The sequence below is a fragment of the Haliotis asinina genome, chromosome 7 (assembly GCF_037392515.1).
Source record: "Haliotis asinina isolate JCU_RB_2024 chromosome 7, JCU_Hal_asi_v2, whole genome shotgun sequence".
In the NCBI taxonomy this organism is placed as follows: Eukaryota; Metazoa; Mollusca; class Gastropoda; order Lepetellida; family Haliotidae; genus Haliotis; species Haliotis asinina.
The window spans coordinates 51800853-51826107 of NC_090286.1; the positions used below are offsets into that span (position 1 = coordinate 51800853).

At 38.2% G+C, this 25255-nt stretch overlaps 2 protein-coding genes across 3 annotated transcripts in view; one reads left to right on the forward strand and one right to left on the reverse strand.

The window, feature by feature from the left end:
• Positions 1–1243: 1243 nt before the first annotated feature.
• Positions 1244–3501, reverse strand: LOC137291293 (G-patch domain and KOW motifs-containing protein-like). Its single transcript, XM_067822596.1, has one exon. The coding sequence runs from the start codon at positions 3479–3481 to the stop codon at positions 1820–1822; it is 1662 nt and encodes a 553-aa protein (XP_067678697.1). The 5' UTR covers positions 3482–3501; the 3' UTR covers positions 1244–1819.
• Positions 3502–6991: 3490 nt separating this feature from the next.
• LOC137291878 (ran-binding protein 3-like) overlaps positions 6992–25255 on the forward strand; it is a 31012-nt gene continuing 12748 nt past the window's right edge. Inside the window, exons 1-9 of one of the 2 annotated variants that reach the window (XM_067823425.1) lie at positions 6992–7051; positions 11183–11232; positions 16714–16750; positions 17798–17869; positions 18099–18125; positions 20342–20431; positions 22597–22686; positions 23584–23658; positions 24305–24391. In XM_067823425.1, the coding sequence (XP_067679526.1) occupies positions 7033–7051; positions 11183–11232; positions 16714–16750; positions 17798–17869; positions 18099–18125; positions 20342–20431; positions 22597–22686; positions 23584–23658; positions 24305–24391 (547 nt within the window). In that variant the 5' untranslated portion in view covers positions 6992–7032. Of the gene's footprint in view, positions 7052–11182; positions 11233–16713; positions 16751–17797; positions 17870–18098; positions 18126–20341; positions 20438–22596; positions 22687–23583; positions 23659–24304; positions 24392–25255 lie in introns of both variants that reach the window. The other variant, XM_067823424.1, reaches the window with a different exon arrangement.

Here is a 25255-nt window from a genome sequence, read left to right on the forward strand (position 1 = left end):
CAGACTGTTATTTACAGACCTGTCACATTAGCTGAAACATTGCTGAGTGTGTTAAACAATAAACCAACAATGTATTCAGACAACCATACTGCAGTTTCCTTTACCTCATAACTATGTGTTGGTATGATCTATATTAATGAGTGAACATATGAATGAAAATTTGTCTCAAACTGGCCTACACTCTTAATTGATTATGTGAGGAATGTCCAAAGTATTGCTGGTCATAGACCATTTTGGAGGAATGTCTTGAGCAGAAGTATTGCATGCTCAAAGACCAAGGATGAGTATCAGAATGAATCAGGGACCAGCCATGGCAACAAAGGGACACAATCATGAAAACCCGACAAAGGCATAACAGCATCACCTCACTATCTGCATGACAATATTTAAGGAAACAATTAATAGATTACCTGATTTTGTATCATACTATCTTGATATACAATCTCAAATCAAGATAAGTTCTCCCAATATTAAGGGGGTCCAAATTATGATAAGTTTTTCCATTGTTATTACTCGCCCATTAAAGATACTGCAGAGTAATATTATTACGGCAATATTATACTAGTGTAATACCGCTTGACGTATGATGTCAGAATGGTTCAAAGTTGTGACGTCACAATGCTAATGTCACTGTCGCAATTATATCAAACCTTGCTTGCCTCGCAGAAAGCTGAGTCCTCACACTGTAGGCAATTTCCTAAATTTCCAATTTTTATGAAACTCTTTAAAGATTTAGTATCAAACTCGCTTTCGCACGTTTGATACCAAATCATTAAACCGTTTAATAAAAATGGCATTGCATGGAAGGTCGTTTAGTATCCTCTATTTATTTTAGTCTGATAAAAGTGTTACAGTGAGGTCCCCTGGACTTTCACCTTTTGGGTTTTCCAATAACAAAGTAGTTCCCACATAAAGAATTTTTTTCACAGGGCTACATTGCTCGATACTACAGGTGTGACGATACAGAACATTCACAGTATGATACATATCACGATATCTTGGAACGATACAATATGATTCGATTCACATCATGATGTGCTATCTTTAGTTATTTTCTTTAAAAACGTCTATTTTGATATCAAGTAACAGTATAAATCTTGACGTAACCACCAATTTCTAAGTATCGATATATTTATCATCCAATAAAGTAACACGAATATCGATACTGCGATATGTCCTCACAGCTCTACTAAATACTGCATATTGGCTCATCACATTGTATGTATTCAGACAGTGGGTGCTGCTATTGAAGTGAATGATTTCATCCAGGTGGTGGTAATAAATTTGACAAATCTTTTGTCCTAAATATGGTGTTAAAATCAGGCATATGGTATTTACACCTGGGATAATATGATGTACCTATTGAATGTCATTACATTCACACGAACGATAGCACATTTGTTTAGGACAAACCTTATTGTTTTATTACCTTTCATGATGGTGAGTTCAGTCTGATGGATGTCAAGTATTTAGGCATGTCACAACAGTTGTCGGAACCATGGTTGTTGGTTGCATGGTTGTTGTATGCTGGCTAATGGAACTAGCAGTATTACAATATTTTACAATACAATGATGGTTCACAAGTTCATAATTTCAGTATTGTGATGTTCACAACTAAATACATTCTCCTGATCCGGACAACAACATGGCAATACATGAAGACAAACAATCACACATGACATGCCAGTGATCACTCATATTTTCTTGTGTCCATCTACATGCCTTACAACCTTCTGTCACTGTCTTCACATGCTGTCTCAAAATGTATTACAACATTTTGGTCCATGTTCAAAGCTATCATTTAGCAAGATATCTGAGACTAATAGTCAAACTGCTGGTCAATGTCACCAACATATTCACAGATATCATCATATCCAAGTTTCAAAACAGTGTCTCGGTCACTCAGCAGCTGCAATAAGGCTTCACATTTTTCTTTGCTTCTTTTCACAACTTCCCCTATTTGCCCCTTGTACTTTCCTGACACAATCAAAGCATGTGCATGATCATGTTTGGGAATAACAGTCTCAAGACTTGATTGTGAAAGTCCCTCGAGTACTCGCCCTTCCTCAGTCCGACATACACAGTTGTCCACACTGACTACGTCCACCACTATAACTTTTGACTTGTAATATTTGCCACTTTTAAACTTTTTGTCAACAATCCGAACCCTAAGGTCTGGTCTAGCCCATAGGTAGTCATCATTTGCATTGCATCCATTCTCTCGCTTAGCCTTCTTATCCTCTGGCAAATAACTTGAACTTCTTTTGACAGAATCAGCTTCATCATCTGAAAAATCCCGACTGGACTTGTGTTTCCTTTTTCTGTCATGTTCAGTGGGTTTTGAACTTTCAATAACTGGACTTGAGTATCGTTCATGTTTACTATGATTAGCATGTTTTCTGTCATTGTGTGGACTTCTACTATGACCCCTGTGAGATTTCTTTCTCCTGCTTTTTTCATGGGGACTTCTGCTTCTTGATCTATGTTTGTCTTTTTTCTTCTTTTCCTCTTCCTTCTTATACTTGTCAACTTTTCCCTTATTGAGATATTTTGAAAACTTTTCATAATCTTTCTTTGACACCAGTTGAACAGAATACTGAGAAATTGTCACAATTTTCCCACTGAGTGTTAATTTCACCATAATCCTTGCATTGTCATCATCTAAACCTTCAATAACACCATACAAATCTCTACTGGTACCTTTAGTTATTAGACAAAAAGCACCCTTCTTCAACTCCAATTCATCTTCTTTATCATGGGCCTTTTCAGATACAGCACCATTTTTCATCTGTAATTTTGTACTTCTGTCTGCACCAAGTCCAAGTCCTTTAGGTCTTAATATTGCTTCTGGAGGTGGAACAAGTTCCTTATTTTTACCAATACCTTCACCATCTTTCCATCCCATACCTCTGAGCATTGCCAGACCAAACTGGTCTATTGGTATTTGGTCGTAGTCAGCATCTTCTGGGCCATCCGGCCTCAGTGACACATCCAGTTTATCATCCGTTTCGAAACCTTCAGGAACCTTATTACGAACAAGTAAAGGAACACTTAAATTTGGATCGGGCTGCCCGCGATCAGACCAGCTCTGATTTTCAAGTGCGGTCGCTTCAATAATTTCTTTTGTCGCTTGCTCTGTTAGAGTCAAATTTTCTTTCTGTACTTTGTGTTCTGTATCGTCTTTGCTGGAGATTGAGTTTGTCTTATCATTTTCTTCCTTTGGCTGGTCTTTCTTCTCCAAAAACGGAGTTCTCCAATTATTACTCTTTATCAACGGAATAACAAATTGTTTCGGGGCTGTATCGGTTGGTTTAGAGCTTTTGATTTCCTTACCCTCGAACGAGTACACAAAATCAGTTTCTTCTTCCTTCTTCTTTTCTGAATCGCTGGCGAAAGATGTTTGTAATTTTTTGCTGTCAATTGTCTTGGCAAAACCAAAAGAAAACCCTCCCTTTTTCCCGTTTGTTTCGTTGTCCGCCATTTTGAGATTGAACCAACCAACTTCCTGTGGAACTCGATTACCCGCTGTTAAATCGCAATGCTTTCTTACGGTGTTCGGTTGAAAGAGTTTCCATGCCGTAAAAAGTTGCGATATGAAACGTTATCCCTACGTCAGGCGAATATATTCCAACGTTTATAGTATTACACGATATTATGTATGAAAACAAAATGCTTATTCGCGATCACTCTGATAGCTAGGATGCACAATGCACAGAATGCAATATAATAATAAAATAATTGCAATGTAATACACCACAACAAAAACTTAGCACAGAAAACACCAGGCTGCCCCTGTAGCTCACAGAGTATATATAATATTACTGCACACACGGGTCTCCCTTTACATGTTACCATGTGCACATATAGTAGCTATCCTCTAAGGGCAAAACAAACCTGCATATTATATATTATAAAAAGGTGACAAAATGTATATGCGATGTACACTTCTTGATCATATAACCGTACGGCCTCTCAATTAAATGTTACGTTCTACGAACAATACCACTGGGTTTAGTTTGGTTGTTGTAAAACGCCGCTCTCAGCAATATTCCTGCGATATGCCGGTGGTCTGTAATTAGTCGAGTCAGGACCAGACAATCCAGTGATCAACAGCAGTGGCATCGATCAGCGTAATCGGGATACGATGACGTGTCTGGGAGCCTGAAACCCGGTTCCTGTTAGTCGCCTCTGCCGACAAGCATGGGTTCCTGAAGACCGATTCTTGCGGACTTGTGCGCAAGTTGTCGCCCTTATCTTCCAGATCGCTTGTTGGTTGTTGTTTAACGCCGCACTCAGCAATATCCCTGCTATATGCCGGCGGTCTGAAATTAATCGTGCCAGGACCAGAAAATCCAGTCATGGGCGGATCCAACCTTTTGAAAAAAGGTTGGGTTGCACTTTTGTCATTTTTTAAAGTTCATTGCGTGCGTGCGTGCGTGCGTGCGTGCGTGCGTGCGTGCGTGCGTGCGTGCGTGCGTGCGTGCGTGCGTGCGTGCGTGCGTGCGTGCGTGCGTGCGTGCGTGCGTGCGTGGTGTTGATTGAGAATCAGAACATGACTTCAAGTTCACTTTATCATGGGCTGATCCAGCCTTTTGAAAAAGTAGGGGTTGGGGTTTGCAACCGCCACCCACCCACCCCTGGATCCGCCACTGCCAGTGTTGGTCTCCTCTGACGAAAAGCAAGGATTCCTGAAGACCCATCCTACCCGGATCTTAAAGGGTTACAATACCAATAGGAAACCATCATTTGCCCCACTGAAGACAAACATCGCTGGAGCTGTTTTATTTCCTGAAAAATAAGGGAGATTTCTTTCTGGCCTTGTGAACAATACGTGTTGTTTACGAACAGTTTCATCCATACTCAAGGTTATGTGTAAAATGTTCAACACTCATACCGACATATTTGAAAGGTTTTAAAGAACTGAAAAGCATCTGGAATGAAAGCTCTTCACAACCTTAGATTAACAAAATGCAAAAATCTCCAAAAATATTGTCACCTAGGAGCTAAACATGTTTCCATCTTTATTGACGTTACGATTTAATGTATTTAGCACCCGTGTATTTCTTCTAAAAACGGTATATATGTAAGAGGGTCATAGTCAAAATGGCCACACGTCAAAACGGCCACAAAACTTCCACGTCAAATGGCCACAGAAAAGTCAAAATGGCCACAAACCACTATTCAAAATGGCCATACCAAAAAGTCAAATTGGCCACACAAAAAGGGCATAATGGCCATACATTATTCTATTATTTTTCAATATTTTATATCAAAGTGTAAAAGTGAGAAAAGATGTTATATCAGACAAAACTTGATGTTCATTACACATAAACAAATCATTTTAAACAAATAGCAAATATGATTACACAATGCCATTTAGAAAGTGGTCAAATGAAAACATATGTCGTATTTGAGATGTCATTTTAGTCTTCAAGAGGTATGTTCTTTATTCATGTACAAGCACCTTTTGACTGTTTAATTTATTTTTACCGTTTATCAGTTACTTCTGCTCAAAATCTTCTAATGGCCCAGTCTGGCGTTACGTCTAGTCAGAAACGTAACCATCCCAATAGTCCTCCTGAAGATTGGCCATGGCTGCTTCCTTCACCTGAAAAGTATAAAACCAATTACAAGGATTAAGAATTAATGGCGGCTAGTTAACGAGGCACGTTTAGACTCACATATTACTTAAGGTTATACATTGTATGTAATCATGTGTTGAATAGTAATTAAAGAGCCAATTAGGGGATAAGTGGACATTACACCATCTGACCTCTTGAAGACTAAAATGAAAATAAATTTAATAAATATGACATTATACATGATAATGTTGGCATATTATTAACATTACATTACAAAGTATATATACAGTAATAAAGAACTACAATAAGTTACTATTATTTACTAGATGATATATTTTATCCTTTCATATATTTGAGAACAGGGAAATACCTTTTGGACATAGGTGTATCCACTAGACTCCATCAGTAGAGGTCTCCCCTCCTGTGAGCAGGTCTCGTGAAGGGTGCACTTCTCTTCCACCTCAGTGACGATCGCAACGTATCAAATAGGAAAATACTTCAATAATAAACACTATGCTTTGTGGGATATAACTTCTTTTGTCATTGTCACACTTTAATATCAAATAATGCAAATGCCATGACTACTGAAAAATAATAAAATAATGTATAGCCATTTTGACCTTTTTGTGCGGCCATTTTGACTGTGGGTTGTGGCCATTTTGACTTTTTTTGTGTGGCCATTATATATGCCGTTGAAGAAAACGTAACTATGCTAGTCTCTGATTGTGCGAATTCATATTAAACCAAAGTTATTTTTTTTCGATCAAGGAAAAATACATCGACCTGGTCATACTTGATAACAATAAATTTTACCTACACGCATGCAGAAACATAACACGTATATATGCTACAATGATTAATACTTCTTTTCATATATCCCCAGGTGTAAATATCGATGCCCAAGCAACCGTTCATAAATTGATCAACAGTATATCTACCGCTGAAATTAAGTCCATAAGTTTAAATATAATCTACAAATGAAATTACGAATGAAAAATTCCCACATGACTCTTTAATATATGTTAGTACCATGTGACCTTTATTCACGAGTACAGCCCTTCATAACAAGACGATACACGATATACGTCTTGCAAGTTAGTGAAAATTCAAATAGGTACACTGCAAAATACAATAAGTGACTCTTGTAGCTACTTCAGAGGTTAGAATACATTTTAATTATTTATAATAAGAATCTGATATTTGTAGATACATATCCATTCAGTTTTCAGTTATGTGGCCTTGATCTATTTCCGCAGTAGTTCTATCATTAGGTTATAAATCCCCAAATGAATTCCCACAGAAAACCACTGAGATAACTGCCGATTTTGTTGTGCTGTGGTAATTCACGAATGAATCAAGGCCTAGTCTCTGATTAAATTTCGTGCCATGTCAAAACATTACACCGCGCCATCTATAAGGTCACGTGACCTATCTAAACACAACAGGCAAGATGGCGGACTCAGTTGCAGGTAGGTTTGCCGGGAAAAAAGTTGAGAAATCAGATGATAACAACAATAAATTCAAGGCATGCATGTTACAGATTAATATTGTTTTAAAGTAATTGTAAAAAACCTCGTTTAACTGAAAAACATATCTTCGCAATCACAAATAGAGCTTTCGATACTGAAACAAGTGCTCACTCAAAAATCTCGTGCATCCAACTCGATCAAGATTTTGGTTGTCAAAAAAGAGGACTCTCTCGATTGTATCGTAACGGTAAATAACTGTGATTTTGCCACGAATTAATGTCAAACTGAATACATTACAAGGGAACCGATTTCACGGATTGTCAGTGTGGTATCTGTGCAAATATTGATGTTAGAAGATGTTGCATATCTGACAATGCATGGAATCTAAAATAAAGCGGTTTTGGAATGTGATCGTTCTTCAGCACACTATGAAGCACCAATAATATTTATATTTGCATTTGTAATCAAGATGCCATCAAAATTACGTGAAAGATTTTCGCACGTACCCACCACCCTCCTCCCCACCCCCCACGCACTGTTTCTTTTATCAACGCCTAGGGGTGGGTATAATTTCTAAACCTAAACCCTAACTCACAGAAGTGATCATAATAAATAGAATTCATTCCAAGCAGGGGTTTGGGCGAAAAATTTTACCAAGTGTTCCATTTCCTAATCATAGACATATCGATAGTGCACAGGACCTGCTGAATTTCTTTTTTGCATTTTTTACTTTAACCGTTTAGTTGAAGGTCACATGCAACAAAAAAACCCCCCAAACATTATTAAGACACAATTATCACTTATTCGTGACATGTAATATACATTGATGATTGTGAAGACCCATGAAGGTCCTGGGGTAGAATTGGCCTTCAGCAACCCATGCTTGCCATAAAAGGCGACTCAGCTTTTCATAAGAGGCGACTAACAGAATCGGGTGGTCAGACTCGCTGACTTGGTTGACACATGCCATTGGTTCCCAACTGCACAGATCAATGCTCATGTTGTTGATCACTGGATTGCCTGGTCCAGACTCAATTATTTACACGCTGCCACCATATTGGTGGAATATTGGTCAGTGCGGGGAAAAACTCAACTCAAACACTCACTCACTGATGATTGTGAAAAACACAAATAAACAAAATATTAAGCGTACGATTCCGAGTCAAGAATGCAATATTTTGTACTTGGGTTTACATCCCTCAAAATGAAGCACCTGGGAGAGCAAACCCAGTCCGAGCCTGTGCGTGTGCACTCAAGTGTAATGGAAGACTTTTCAATGGCTGGTTCATTTGTTGATACACTGAGGGATTATAAGTTATTGTGTGTACATAGAAATGATCTGCTTGATTGGCATTTTAGAAGTTTCTTGAAATCTGTAAGTATGGGACCAGTCTATTTTTATTACTAGAGACTCAAGTTGCTTGTAATCACAAGAAACATCTCTTGTTCTCCAACTTTAACCACAGTGGTAGTCTTTGCATGCCTCACTTGCTGTGTTATTACGAGTTGCCTTCCCAGTTCAAGCTGTGTGAACCTAATCACTGCGCGTGTATGAAGGGTGCAGCTGTTAAAACCTCTTGAAATTAGTGAATAGTTTGAACTACGATTTCGGGGTTGGGGGGGTTCAACAGTTTTGTTTTTTTTCAATGTTGTTAGTTGAATTTCCAATTTTGATGATTTGTTTTTGTAAGTACATACCGAAAGGTATCAGAATCTGTAAAGATGTGTTTTCCGTTGCATGTTCCCTTTAACACGTTGACTGTTAATCACAAGTATATGCATATGAATTCCGGTCGAATTTGCCTCTTCAAGTTTTCTTGTAGCTACATCAGGGTATTTCAAAACAAAGTTTCACAAGTTGTCAAAATAGGGACAGAAAACGAACTGGTATTCTTTTTATAGCCAGGAGATGGTTGCTTGTTGTAAGAAACATAACAGTTTCATTGGCACTCTTACACTGTGACTCTCAAATGCAGCACAGACAGGGAACAACACACTGTGGTCTTATTGCTGCAAGTGTCATTAGTTTACTTTGATGTATGTGAGTTGAATTTCTAAGATAGATATTGCCAAAATGTTTGATGACCATTTGGGAATTCTAACCGACTTTAGCCCCAGACTTGAAACCCAATGTTGGCCCCTAAACAGGTATAGATGAATTCCTCCCACAAGAATGTCTTTGGTCAACTTGCATTAGTCCATATACAGAGATGTAGTCAGTTGACAGTAATGCCAAAGTACAACTCCATGGTTTGGCACTCACTGTGATGATAATGCAGCCACAGCTGCTTCATTATTTTCCAAGTGAAAACAATTATCGGGATATGGTAATGGTGTTCATTATACATACACATTACACATACTGTGTGACATAGTTGTTTACAGTGTGGCGGGTCTGTTGTTTATAGTGAAATAGTTAATTCAAAATTAGGAAAACAATCATTTCTTTTCTTAGTACAGAAAAAATGCTTTTAAACATGAAGAACACCTTAGCTTGCTTAGTGTAATGGAAGTTGGCAATAATCAATCCCTCATACCAAACCAGTTAGATGTCATGGGTTGAGCTGAATTTTTACATCGCACAGCCATTGTCTTGGTCATTGAGATGCTAAGATGTCATAGGTCCAGTGTTCACGATGGCGTTTCAGAGTAACATGACATTGGGTCCTGTAAGTTTCAGATGTCTGTCTGACACACTGATAATTCACATGACCCACAGAATAAAGTTAACAAACATTTCAGATTTGACATTTCTTATAATTAGCATTGAAATTATTAACATTATATAATAACAAACATAAGATTTCTAAACAGCAAACACGTGTCACATGCCGCAAATAACAACTTCACACACAGACATTGTGAAATATTCAGTCAAACGCTGGGTCTGGCGGGTTGGTGATTTCTTTCTGACCACTGGTTAATCTGCCAGATTTGTCAGAGGGTCAGACGTTATTCATGAACACTGATCTCGCAGACATTGTGCTATTTTTAAAGTTAAGGTAGACGTGATAAGGACTAGTTGACTGAACATACTTTTTTCTAGTCCTGTGGTTTGGGCACTATATGCTGTCAGTGTTTGGGTGCTCTGTTGTATTTCACTGTGCAGAATAGGTGATGTTGTGTACCACCACAAGGAATCCTGGGTTAGAACTGGTTCAGTGGTAACAGTTTCCAGAGGTGGTCAAGCTTGTGTGGACTGATGCTCATGTCCATCACTGGATTGTCTGGCCCACATTCATTTATTTTTCAGACCACTTTCATGTAGCTGGAATATTACTTAGTCTGTCTCCAAATGAAAATGATCAATTACAAGTGACTCAAGATTGGGAATACTACACTGAATGTTTTTTCCAGTGGTGTCAGAGCTCCACTGTATTTTTTGTTTTGGAATAGGTATTATGAATGTTGAGTGGGTATTTAATTTTCTGTTGCCCACCTAACCATACGTCATTGTATAGGTTTATGAAGCAAATATGTAATGCCTTTTGTCACACCTTATCAAAACCAAACCTTAGAAAGATAGAAATATATGAATCTATGAGCTGTCTTTGCATGATTGCTCATAGAAAGTGCTAGCGTATAACATGGTTTTAGACATCATTGATCAAAGCTTTTTTTAATTACACACACTATTATTAGAAATATAGCCTGTACTGATTTGTTTTAAAACTTGTGAGCATCTAACGTTAACAGTGAACAAAAAACAGAAGTTTGAATTTATGGCAATTTCAGGAATATGCTCAAGGTTAGGTCTGTTAGTTTATCACTCAAAATGTTTCATTCATTCTACCATTTAACATGTCTAACATTAAATCATGACATGTATTATGGATAAATGCAGGTAACCTTGCAACTTGTGAAATTAGATGTTTTCTCCAGTAAAACACATATTTGTCACAACGTGATCTATTTAAGGTGTTCCTTGCTGTGATATTGCTGGAATATTGCTAAATGTGGCGTAAAACCATACTCTTTCACAATATGATCTGGCACCTAATTATTAGGTTTGTTTTTATTTCCATATTTGTATGTGAAATAGATTCAGTTAGAATGCAGTGTTGTCTTGCACTTGTGATGAGATTCAAAAGGTAGATTTGGTTCATCCATTTATATGAATGATATTTTCAGATTCAACTAAAAGTGAAGATAGCGAAAACAATACAGAGAGTACTGAGAGGGTGAGTAAAATGATTTCATTCACCAGTATCCTTTGTGTATAACAGATGGTCACAGCTCGATTATTTGGAGGACCTAAACTGGATAACAAGTGTGTCTAAGGAGTGGGTTCCATGCTTTTAAATGTCATACCAAAAGATGTTCGTTTTCGTTACCCAGCTAGGGACCCTAATGCTTGAAAATTCCACTGACCAGTGAGAAAAATCATTACAACATAAATGTTACTACTGTCCAATCAGAATAGTCTTTACTGTATGGAATTCCCTTTTGTGATTACCAATTGTTTACCATCAACTTTTCTGCTCGGGTGATTTGTTTTTGTTATTATACATATGTTCCACGTTAGTTGAAATACTTGATATATTTTATCATGTATGTTAAGCTGAAAATTGGATTAAACTGACGAGGTGGAAACTTTACTTTTAACTATTGTTTTAACAATTGTGACATTGAGTAAACGCATTTAATTGCCAGGAGACATTGATATTTTCAAAGAGGTAAGTTCACTAAGTCATACTTTGTTGGCTTTACAATATCAATTACAGTGATTTGTAATCCGCTAGTTTTCACAAATATTTCAAATCTTACCTGCGTATCTTCTTGCAAAGCCAAGGGAAGTAACTAGGGCTGGAAAATGAAAGTGCTTTGTTCAAAAAGCATGGCTGACTGAGTTTGACTGGGTGGAGTTCAATGACGATGATGATGGATGCCAGATTTTTGACCTGTGTGTCACAAATATCCAAAGTTATCGGATCCAAAATTGAGTCTTGTAGTGGGATTGAAAGACAATTTCAGGAAAGAGAGTTTAAGATTTCACCATAAAAGCAAAAAACATATTCAGTGTTGTGATGTGATAGAATTTTGGAAAAACCCGAAAGTGCACAATGTGCCAAGGCCATGTGCAGAGTTGACGAAAAAAATACTTTGGCTTATGAAAAACTTTTCACAGCTGCATACTATGTGTCATTGGAAGGAGAGCCATTTTCCAAAATTGAACGATTTTGTCAGCTGCAGTCTAAAAATGGTACAGTCATTCCTCGCAATAACGCGCTTCGTGATACTGCGGTTTAATGTTTATGATGTCTATAACACGGATGTCTAATAACACAGGGGGCCATTCATGGACCCCAAGACCCGCGTTATGGCGAGGGATGACCATTAATCTTGGTGGCAGTTACATTACTGACCATGTTTACAAAACGTTTAAAGAAAATATTGCACACGTTTTAATAACAGAAGTTGCCACAGAGTTGAGGAAGACTATGACAGATATATCACTGCGGTACACTGCATTGCTCACAATTTGGAGCTGGCAGTGTGTGACACAAAAAAAGACTGCATATATCTCAAGAAATTTGAAGAAGTTTTGAAAGGAATTTTCAAACTCTACTTCTATTCACCTAAAAGGAGATGGGAACTTTGTACAATTGCTGAGAATTTGAACTGTGATCTGAAGCATTGTGGGGGATTGAAAGAAGTTAGATGGGTGGCAAGTTAAAGTAGGGCTTTGAAGTCACTGCTTGTAAACTATGAAGTTATGCTTGTTCACTTGGATGAAATAGCTGCAGAGACTGGGAAGGATCATGCTTCTGCTAAAGCAAGAAACTACATGGCTGAAATGAAAACAGAACAGTTTCTAGAGGTGTTGCACGTCATGATTGACTTTACAGATCTTGTATCAGAGGTTTCCAAAGCCTTTCAGCTAAAGAAGACCCTCATATCGGAAGTTCAGAGTCAGATAGAATCTCTCCGGCAAAAGCTGGTGAAGATGAAAAAAAAGAAAGGCAAGGCATTTCAGGCATTCTTAGAGGAAAGCAAAGATGGAAAGTTTAAAGGTCAAGAGATTAGAGCTTCAAAGTAAAGAGCAGCTTCACCACAGTCAGAAGATGAAGATAGAAATATTGACAAGGCCATCAATAGCATCTTGGACACGGCAGCAGTTGTTCTTCAAGAGCGATTTATCAAACATCTGGGTGGAGAACCACATTCTATGTTTAATGTCTTCGACTTCAACATGTGGCCAAACCTGGCTACCCAACCAGACAAGTTCATATGCTGTGGAGATCAAGAGATTCAACAGTTAGCTGGTTGAAATCTACAACCCATTACCGGTGCTCACTGAAGATAAGAAAACTATTGCTCTTGATGAATGGCTTGGCTTGAAAATGTAGATAAAAGATATTAAAGGCATTCCACTGGTGGATGCATATGAATTTGCCTGTGTGTCACAGACTATGAAGCTTATTTTGCCTCTAGTGTCACTCATGCTGACTATTTCACCCAGCACAGTTGACCATGAGAGGGGCTTCAGTTGCATAAACAGGTTGAAGACGTACCTCAGAACCAGTATGAGCCAAGCTACACTAATGAATCTGATGAGGATTGCCATGGATGGTCCATCATTGGAAGATGTCCAACCCAAGAAATATGTCATACATTTGCTGCAGAGTAGTACAAATAGAAGACATATTGGAAGCCGTAAATGCACAGATCCAAAAGTGCATCACACCAGAAATCGCCCTGCACGGAGATAACTGGACCTTCCAGTGGTCCATCTGCATCTCTGGAATCAACGTCATCTTCATATTTTGCCATGATGAGTGAGAAGTTGTGTTGAACTGTTTCTCTTAGTTTTTCAACTGACTCTTATAGTAGCCTGTTTGTTCCAGTCCACACTAAAAGTAACATTTTTCTCCTTCTTTGAATGGTGAACACATTCAATTCAAAGTTTGAACAGAAGGCAAAGTAAGTAATATTTATTGAAATTTTAATCCAAGCAAATGTTTTGAAATACACACACAAAAAATTTTAAAAAAACTTACATTTATTGTGTTGCATGATTTAGAAGGGCAAGTACAATTAGGAGATAAACATCATGTGTTGGCCAATTTCCGGGTGTTATTGAGTATTTGAAGCACGGGCATGCATTTGGAGCCGACGGCGTTAGCCGGAGGTTTCCATGGTAGCATCTGGAGTTGCTCATTTGTGATGTCATTCTAACTTTACGTCACAATATGATTTGAATGACGTCACCACTGTTGATGACACAACAAAACAATTGTTTACGTGTCAATACCCAGTGAATAGTCTTGCAGTTTCCGGGAATCTAATACCATTTGATCATGTTTTTTAACCAATCAGATTACAGAACACAGTAACTTTTGGTTTACAATTTTAGAAGGATGATTGGAAACTTCATTTTACTCTCCCAGTGCAGATGTTAAAATTTTTCGAGCCCTGGTCCCCTTATGCTCAAAACATTCGTAGCCGTAAAAATTCTTAACTTTGATCATAGCCAATGTGTTAAGAATGTTTCAAGAGTAGCTAGCCTGGCTCTTAGCATGAAGTGCATAAAACAAGGACTGGTTTGTTTGAACTCTGTATTTGAGCTGTGTTCTTCTGTATAACTATGTCATGGTATCACAGTGGACTTACTCTTTGAAGCAGGCCTATGACCAAGTGTCCACACGCACACACTGTGACTACTGGTATGTATGTACTCTTGTCACAATAAGATACTGATAGTAAGCCCTATTTCACACTTTCTTGATTATTTACAAACTGATGTAAATGACGAAATAATCAAGATTGTGTGCAGAGGTTCAAACATCCCATCGCCCAATGCCCGTGACAAGTCAATTTTCATTTTGGGTGGTCAAGTATGGGCTACTAGATAGTTTCTGCTTACAGTTTCAAACTGCAGATTAACTTGTGTTCCATATCTGCTCAGAATGTAGCTATTAAATTTAACAATGCTAATAAAGTTGAGTTATCTTTTTTACTATTTATCACTTCTCAATAAATAGTCCACTAAAAGTAAAACAGTAATATCAATTACCATCATTTTTCGCAATTTCATTATCATGCTTATGTCATAAAATTCAGGGCAAGTGGAAAATTAGTTATGACAAGTTACTTTCTTAAAGTCACTTGCCCTGTGGTAAGTGGCTCTTAAAAAAGTATTTGAACCCCACGTGTAACGTGGAGATTACCATCACATAATGATTACAATGTCTTGCAAGGCAACAGATAAGGGATGTACAAGTGTAATGTATGCCTAAAAATCAGTGATGTACGACATAATAAAAAATGATGAGTGTATCATGTACGAGCATAAATGCCATTGTACATGGAACATATATAAAGTTTATTAGTTGAAAAGTTGTTTAATATCATTTATCGCCGGCTCGCTCACACAAAAATAAGTATTACTACTTCAAAATACTCAGTACACCTCTACTTGCAGTATGAAATGTAAGTACACCAACAGCCTCAGAAATTATAAGGAGCCCTGTGTTGACTATGTACAGACTGTGGTGTAAACGACTTCCTGTAAATAATGAAGGTTGTGTGACATGGGGCTTACCATCATGTTATAACTGTAGTAAGGAGCCCTGTGTTGACTATGTACAGACTGTGGTGTAAACGACTTACTGTAAATAATGAAGGTTGTGTGACATGGGGCTTACCATCATGTTAAAACTGTAGTAAGGAGCCCTGTGTTGACTATGTACAGACTGTGGTGTAAACGACTTACTGTAATAAATGAAGGTTGTGTGACATGGGGCTTACCATCATGTTAAAACTGTAGTAAGGAGCCCTGTGTTGACTATGTACAGACTGTGGTGTAAACGACTTACTGTAAATAATGAAGGTTGTGTGACATGGGGCTTACCATCATGTTAAAACTGTAGTATGTGTTGATTGTTTACAGATTGTGATGGTCACTGTACATAGTTGAAATACTGAAATTGGTGGTTGAGCTCTTTTCCGGAGCAGAACTTAAAGACTGTTCAATGTTTCTTCTTCAAACTTGGCATGTACGTCTTGTGGTATACTTTTGGTAGGTTTGGGTTTCTAAATAAAATGTTTTTGCTTTCCCATGGCAACAAGTTTGACCTTGGCGGAATTTGGTGGTAGTGTTCTTTTCCGGGGCAGAACTGTGACACCTTACTTTTCTAGCTGTACCACTCTGCCATATGTACATCAAAACTCTGACATATTGTATTCATTATTAGGGGACATATTCATGAATTTTATTTTGCTATTGCAGGGGATATTGATATTCTTGTTACTTATGTTAGTAATTCTTACATAAAAATGTCACCAGTAGTTTGAAAAGTGTTGAAATTTCTTTAGTGTTTGTTTTTCTTTTTCACTCAAGCACTTCCCCAATATTTTTTATCAATTGATAATAAGTTGACAGTTATTGGTCATTTGGAAATGTAATGATGGCCCTACTGCCAAAGTTTATTCACAAGGTGAAGATCCCCACTTGAGTCATGTCACAAGCTTTGTCATATTTCCAGTGAATGTTCTTGGTTGGTGAAATTTGACTACTGGTAAATAGTATGTCTAATAAATCACTGGGGTTGGAAATATCAGAAACAAAAGATGTCTGCTTCTTTATCACATTAAATGTGATCAGTGTAATTACATCTGTCTGACTTTAATCCATCTTTTCTTTTTATGATTGTTTGCAGGTGTCAACATCAACAGAGGGCCCAGCTGGGGCAGCAGGTAAGTTATAGTTTCACCAACAGAAGCCTTGGGTGTCACAGTAGTGAAACATCTGTTTTTGATTTCCCAATATGTTGAACCATCTCTTTACATGATGTTGCTGGGATATTGCAGCGTAAAGTCACAGTGTACCTCCCTAACCTCAGATGATAATTTTAGGAAAGGTATTGTGGTGCTGATTTGTTTTCTTTATCAGTGTGGAGCATGTCCAATTAAGTCAAAATATATTCCTGGTGCCTTTTCTGTTTCAAATTTGTTTCCAGGTGCCAATGCTTGGGATACATGAAATAGGTAGTCAGTTAGGTAGGGAGACACAGGATTTCATGGTTACCATGTAGAATGATGGTCTTGACATCCAGTATTTGAGTTAAGAATACACTGCTACCAGAACCCATGGTAGCTGTGCGTGGAATGGAATGTAAAATATGCACAAATCACCATACCCCACTAGTTGTCTAGTTTTCAGGTGTACCATATTCACATGAAATATGATCAATTAATGATACGTGGTAAGTGTCATACCTAGTTTTCCATTGCTTAAACGTGAACTGCTGTTACCAGCATGTGCGATGTGTGACAAATGCACATAAAATACTCATATGGACTGGCCCCAAGCATGTATCTGGAGTGAAAATATATTTTGTTGTTCGTAGTTCAACAGCCCAATTAGCAATATTCCAGCTGTTTGGTGGTGGTCTGTAAATAATTAAGTGATACAGAGTGTTGATCTACGTAATTAGAATATTATTATTATGGGATATTTATATAGCACACAAATCAATACCTCAACCTCGCTGGATCACTAGCCTGGCGCTTTAACCGCCTCGCGCACTCCATCCCATAAATAATATGTCGACAAGTGTCATTGTGTAGATCAATGTTCATGCTGCTGACCACTGAATTGTCAATGTGAGTAAAGTCATCAGTACTCAGTGTGAGTGATAAAATGTGAGTCATACTCATTGGCCGAAGAACAGGCCAAGTTAAGACCTCAACAGGAAGCAATCCGGTTTTTCCCTAATTGCCTGTAAATTTATGTCATTTCAGATCCTCCTCATAGGAATGGAGCCTCTGTTATTCAACCTTCCAAGCTTGGTGGATTTAGGCCAGGATTCTCAGGTACATAGATTTGGATAGCCTCATATTATTTCATTCATATTCACTGAATGCATGTAAGGTAGTTTATCATGTGAACACTGTTCAACAGTTTTGCTTTTTGATGCAATCTCAACTGGTTCTTTAACTATAATTGTGCTTAAACATGCTCAATTGGTCCTGAGTTTGTGTTTGACTTTTGAAGAAAAATATGACTTCCCTTATGCTAAGTAATTTTTCTTTTCTTCTCCAGCATTTGGGGGATCAGGGGCGAATACCGGTAAGATAAAGTAGAACAATGTTGACTATTCATTCTTATGAATCATTGAAGTTGTAGTTTTACCCATCCATGACAGGTGGTGGGACTCCTAGCCATGGAAGGTTTTAATGAGATAGTATTGTGCCATAAAATACCTTGTCCATAAACGTAACCACATCAGTAGTTGACTGGGTCCTGATGGAATTTGAGGGATGAATTTGTGCCCTGTTAGGCCAACAAATGTAAATAATTAACCAGATATAGTCGTATAGAGATCAGGGATAGAAATGCTTACTTACTATTGAATATTTACCATATGCCACAAAACAGATACTTTAGGTGTGCCTTTGTAAAAGTAAGTGTGCCCATCACTTCTGACTGTCCAGACTAGAGACATCACAACAGTGATCTTATTTCAGTTTATTGTTTAAGTAATTAATAAACATCATGTAACCTGTAAACTTTGAGAGCTGGATTTCGTGGACACTATCAAGACTTTAAGAATGGTTCAATTTCATTTGTCCTGGACCTGTAAACTAATCCATGAGCTATGTTATCATCCAAAATGGGATTTTCTGTCATGGAATTCAAAATAGCCATGCTAATATTAAGCTGTGAGATTGAGTGTACCCAGAAATAGTTTCATGGAGTACAAAAACTTGTTTGAATTGATGGATATAGAGTATTAGTTTTGTGATTTTAGTTTTCTCACCAGGGCACTCTGAAATTTCATCCCTTCCAATTCAATACTTACTTTGTCATGGCACACAAATCAATCACCCTTTCAATTACTGGATATACAAGATTATTAAAAGCCTGTAGCTTTGTGCAGTGCTGAGTCATCAATTTTTTATAATGAGAAGCACATACATGTGATTCTTGTAATTAATACTTGAAGCAAGATTGTGGGTGATTGGGTGGTAGCTGTTGCCGTGTGGAGTAACTGGTGCTAGCAGTTGCTGTGTGGAACAATGGGTGGTAGCACTAGCTGTGCAGTGTTCACGAACAGGGCCTGATCCTCTGACGACCTTCCGGCGGCAGTAGTGTCTGACTATATGTTTCACAACTTTGACTTTGAATGTTGTTGTATGTGACAGATCACACTTGTTTGCTGTTTGTAAATTGTATGTTTGTTAATAATTTCAATCCCAGTTATGAGAAATGTCAAATTTGAAATGTTTGTTTATCCTAAGGGTCCTATGAATTTTCAGTGGGTAAGACAGACATCTGAAACTTACAGGACCCAGTGTCCTAATGAAACACCATTCATGAACACTGGCTGTGTGGAGTAGTGGTTGCCATCACAAGCTGTGTGGAGTAGTGGTTGACATCACAAGCTGTGTGGAGTAGTGGTTGACATCACAAGCTGTGTGGAGTGGTGGTTGACATCACAAGCTGTGTGGAGTGGTGGTAGATAGCACTAGCTGTTTAAAGTAATAGGTGATAGCACAAGGTGCCTGGAGTAATGGGTGATAGCACTAGCTATGTGGAGTATTGGTTGACAGCACTGGCTGTATGTAGTAATGATTGACAGCACGAGCTGTGTGGAGTAATGGTTGGCATCACCAGCTGTATGGGGTAATGGTTGACACCACTAGCTTTATGGAGTAATGGTTGATAATCACTGGCTGTGTGGAGTAATGGTTGACATCACAAGCTGTGTGGAGTAATGGTTGATAGCACTTGCTGTGGGGAGTAATGGTTGATAGCACTAGATGTGTGGAGTAATGGTTGATAGCACTTACTGTGTGGAGTAATGGTTGATACCGCTTGTTGTGTGAAGTAATGGTTGATAGCCAACAGTTGTATGGAGAAGTGGTTGACAGCACTAGATGTGTGGAGTAATGGTTGATAGCACTTGCTGTGGGGAGTAATGGTTGATAGTACTTGCTTTGTGGAGTAATGGTTGACAGCACTAGCTGTGTGGAGTAATGGTTGACAGCACTAGCTGTGTGGAGTAATGGTTGATAGCCAACAGCTGTGTGGAGTAATGGTTGACAGCACAAGATGTGTGGAGTAATGGTTGACAGCACTAGCTGTGTGAAGTAATGGTTGATAGCACTAGATGTGTGGAGTAATGGTTGATAGCCATTTGGGTGACAGCACTAATTTGTGGAATAGTGGTTGATAACACTAGCCCTAAAGGGCTGTTGGTGACAGCAGTTTTACTGAAGTTGCTGTTTCTAACCAACAGATGTGTGATTCAGATGCGTTACATCCCATTCATGTTTGTATAGGTGCTTTCTCAACCAACCCATTTGCTCCACGTGCCACCCTGAAATCTGATGTCGTATCTACTGGGTCTGCACACCCTCACCCACATGAAGGTACAGGTTGGTTGTTTCCCTTTGCTAACCCTTCCTTGTCTGCCATGGTTACCAAGCTGCTTCTGACTGTAGAGGTGGTTTTGCATTAATTGTTGCTCCTGGTAGAGGCCTACCTACCACAGTTAATGCTTATGAAACAAATGCCAAAACTATTGATTTAGACTATTCATTAAATATTCAAAGTGCTTTGATTGTCTAGTGGAAGTTCTTAGCATTTACAGAAATTAATATCAGACTCTAGCTCAACATACAATACATTCATATTTTAAATGTTGCGATTTTGATGTAACATGGTGTATATTTGTATTTTTGACATTGGGAAATATTTTTCAGTATTTCCTTCACCAGCACTTATATATGAAAAAAGATAACCCTGTGAAAGGCACTTATTGCTTGACAGGTATTAGATGGGCCAGTGCAGTGAAAGTGTTTGTGACAAGCAGGCAGGGCAAGTAGCCTATACAAATACACTTGTTTGCTACAGGTAGATTGGCGATTAAGCTTGTGCAATACATGCTGACCGTGGCCTGAAATCAATACTACTACTGTTTAACACGTGTTTCATAGAGCGATTTAGTTCAGCAAAACACCATTAAAACATGATTCGCATGAGGACTGTAACTTTTCAATATTTAGATGACAACCTCTTTTGTTTCAAATGGAATGTTCTGGAGGCTGTTCCCATATATGCCAATTAGGGTCATTTGTCAGATCGTGGGTCATCTAATACTTGTCAAGCTGTAGCTATCATGCAGTCTGCCATGAGTTATCATCCTGGTGTTAGGCATAAAAACGTCTTTGAGCATTCTAAGAACTACCTGTAAATGCTCTTCTACCTTTTCAGATTTATGACAAACATGTGAAGCTTAAGTTACAAAGTCGATTGCTTCATTATTTAAAGTGAGTGAGTGAGTTTAGTTTTACGCCGCACTCAGCAATATTCCAGCTATATGACGTCAGTCTGTAAATGATCTAGCCATGACCAGACAGTCCAGTGATTAACAGCATGTGCATTGATCTGCACAATTGGGAACTGATGACATGTCAACGACGTCAGCGAGCCTGACCGCTCGATCCTGTTAGTTGCCTCTTAAGACAAACTTGGTCACTTTTATGGCAAGCATGGGTTGCTGAAGACCTATTCTACCCCGGATCTTCATGATCTTCACAGTTTTTAAAGAAAATTTATCATGTTTTTAAAGAAAATTCATCATATACCTGTGAGTTTCATTGAAGATTTTCCATCATTTATGTGGAAATAGCTTATTTATTGTTGTGAGTACAAAGAATAATTTAAACATGGAAGAAGCTCAAACTTTCTATTCTGTTGTGCTCGTATGTAGACAGAGAACTAGGCCATGTAAGAGCTAAAGTGAGTGAGTGACTGAGTTTGTCTGGTCTTACTTTATTTTTTCCATTTTGCGTCTGTGTTTTCTGCTTATACGTGAAACGTAGATCTACCAGCTTCTGTTGAATATGCTTCCGTTACTGTTTAGAATCATGTGGTCCTCACTCAAATGTGGTGAGAAAGAGTGGTTCCTTTTAATAGTTACTGTGTTCTAACAGTAGACTGGTTGATTCACTTACTCTTGTATCTCAGCAGCTGATGGCCAGTATCTAATACTGAAGCAGATAAATTAACTGTTGCCAATGTGCAAGTAAAAGGTGATAACATGGAACATTGACAGTTATTGTTTTGTAAACAGTGCCCATGTTACTGTACTTATGCTGGATGATACAGGTGTGCTGGAGACTTAATGTGTTAGCTTTTCAATGCTCAGCTCAGGTACAATTACCTCAGTCAATCTGATGCCTGACTTTTTTTTGTGAACAAAATTAAAATATGAAATTATTACTTTTGGGATGAGGTGACATGGAGAAAAGAGACCTTTGTGGGAAAGAATGTAGGGGTTTCTACCCATATGTGATAATTTTTTTCAGTACTGTGATAAGTTGCAGACCTGTTAAAAGAAGAATTATTTGGGAAATAAAAGAACTGAATAATTGAATAAAATTGAATAAAAGAATTGAAGTGATTAGGACCTAAGCACTACCTGATTCATGTCTTGGTGAAGCAAAATCCGAATCTGACAATGATTCACTGCATATTCCTCTTGCTAAAGTGTTCATTGAAACAGGAATATAGAGCATTTTATCATTTTCAGGTCTCATCGCACCCAGTAGATTCATGCACAACCCGTTCATGCCCCACGACAAGTCCGCATCTCAAAGTGATAATGATTCTGATGTAGATGGTAAGTCATTTAGTTTTTCCCTGAAGGCAAGTTAGGTAATCAGACATAAATGTATTCATTGATGTCTATGACTGTGTATTAATATGGCTCTTTAGCACTACATCATGGATTGCTTTGTTTGGGATATCATGATGAGACTGATATAATGAAGTTGTTTCTTTATAAAGGTGGATATGTTGTTTATGTAGTATTAGTATAAAGTCTGCCTTGAGCTCGCTTGTGTGAGCCAGTGATTGATTGGGGATTTGCATTGCTTTGTTTCACCTGTGGCATGTGATAGCTTGTGGGGTAATGGATAGTGACTTTTACCACTTTTATGAAATCCGTAGGCATGGGTGTGGTGCTGACAATCCTGGAAACATGCAGACAAACCTGGATTTGAACCTTGGATGATGAATGTCTGGTGTTCTCAAGGGACACAACTTTACACAGCGTGTGTCTTACACAGCGTGTGTCAGTTTGCCAGTAGCAAATGAAAATTCTGATCAAGAGTAACAAAATTTGCCGGTCTCATCATTGGTCATAAGAGATCTTGGAATAATATTTTTTATCAAACCTGTTTATGACAAGCCAGTTTAGGTGATTTGTACATGTCAGATGTTTGACTCATGTGAAATATTATCTTTACATTCCCTGAAATCAAACCATTTTCATTGGAAATTTCCACATCAGGACAATCAATCCTAAAATTTGCTGGTCCAGTAACTGGTTATATCCAGTCAGTATCCAAGAACAGAAACGTTGCTATGGAACAATATATGACACTTGCCATTGTTGGAGGATCTTACGTCTTACAGTGGAACCCATATCAATGTCAGAAGTGTGTAATGATGTAAAATATAGCCACTACTGTGGGATACATAGGAATAACATGATGACAGGAGATGATTTTTGCAGTTCCAGGAGAAAATCGCAAGTTCCAGCTGCGACCTTCAGCCCTGACGAACCAGGTGGAAACACTAAAGAGTAAAGGTCAGGGTCAAGCAGTTCAATTCTTTCATTTGATTTAGAAGTATTAATATTCTTTTACAATTCTTTGGTTTGCATAAAACCAATAGCCATTAATAGTTTGGCTTGGAATGCACTAGGACCTGTATTTTTTGTAAGTGACTCTTCATCCAATGATCCAGTCGATCTCAAACTTTCCAAGTGGATGTTTTGTCAGACAACCTAATCACATTGTAAATCACCGATTTTATGCATTTGTGTGAAAGAATCTGTCAACAAAATAAACAGAACACAGACTGCTTGCAGAGGGAGTTAGCCAATGACCATGTTAGGCAAATCACAGATGCAGCAGTAACTTGTGGCAGTGTCCCTTGTTTGGTATTAAACAGTACTTGAAATTATGTAATTCTTAGTCTTAATACTGAAGTGAAATTTCATAACAGTGTTCAAGAGGTTTGCTGTTTTCAGCAGTGTGAGAGGGTGAGTTAGGTTTTACACAGATTCAAGAATTTTCCAGTAATAGCATGACACATAGAAAGAGCTTCAGACATTGCACTTTAGTGGGGAATCAAACTTTAATATTCGATGTGGCTACTAACCTCTACTCTCCCCCATTGCTCCTCAGGCTGTCTGAGAGAATTAGGAATATGTTTTTCATCACCTTTTCCAGGACGAACCTCACCACAGCCAGCTGTTCAGTCATCAATACTCAAGCCTGCTACCCTGCCTGATCCTCGCCAGTCCCAAGACAATAAGGGTGAGTTTACCAAGCTCTAGATGCTAGAAACATTGTTACTGTGAGATGAGTAGGCAAGTGACTGGTATTCAACCCAGCAGTAAGCTTGGTGAACTGGAAATGTTAGTGCCAGAAAAACAGCCTTATAACAAGGACTGTCATCATAATAAAATGTTCCTAATGGGTTTGTCATTAGTCAGTAAAATTTTGGCCCTGTAGTCTGTACAACATGTGAATAGCAGACAAGCCTTTGAATGGAATCTGAATTGCGAGTGCTGATCGTCTCAGGACGACATTGTGACAACTGGAATACGTAATTTGAATAATGTGAATAAATTACTGGGGCCTTTTTGTGTTTGTCGTTGTATGAAGATGTAAACAGTTATTTCAAGATTGAAGCATGATTACTATGAACAAAGATCAGTGAAGATCAGGGTGACAGTTGATCTTCAGTAACCCATGCTTATTGCAAGAGATGACTCTAGTGGTCATACTCACTGACTTGGTTGACACATGTCATTGTATCCCAGTTGTATAGATTGATGCTCATGCTGTTGATCACTGGGTTGTTGGTTCAGACTGTTACATACAGAATGCCCTCCTTTAGCTAGAATATTACTTAGTTCGGCACAAAACTGAACTCACTCACAATGAGCAGTGCAGTTTTAGTATACTCAAAGCTGTCTCCTATTGACATTTTACAAGGAGTATGGAAAAGGATAAGGCAAATTGGTGAGTGATATGAGACACTTATCTTATAAACCTATTGTCTATTTGTCCAGATGACTAGACCAGCAGGCTAGATTGGAAACAGAAAATTCAGCTGATGAGAGATTTTTTTGCAATTCCTCGCCTTATTGATTTTTTTGCAATTCCTCGCCTTAT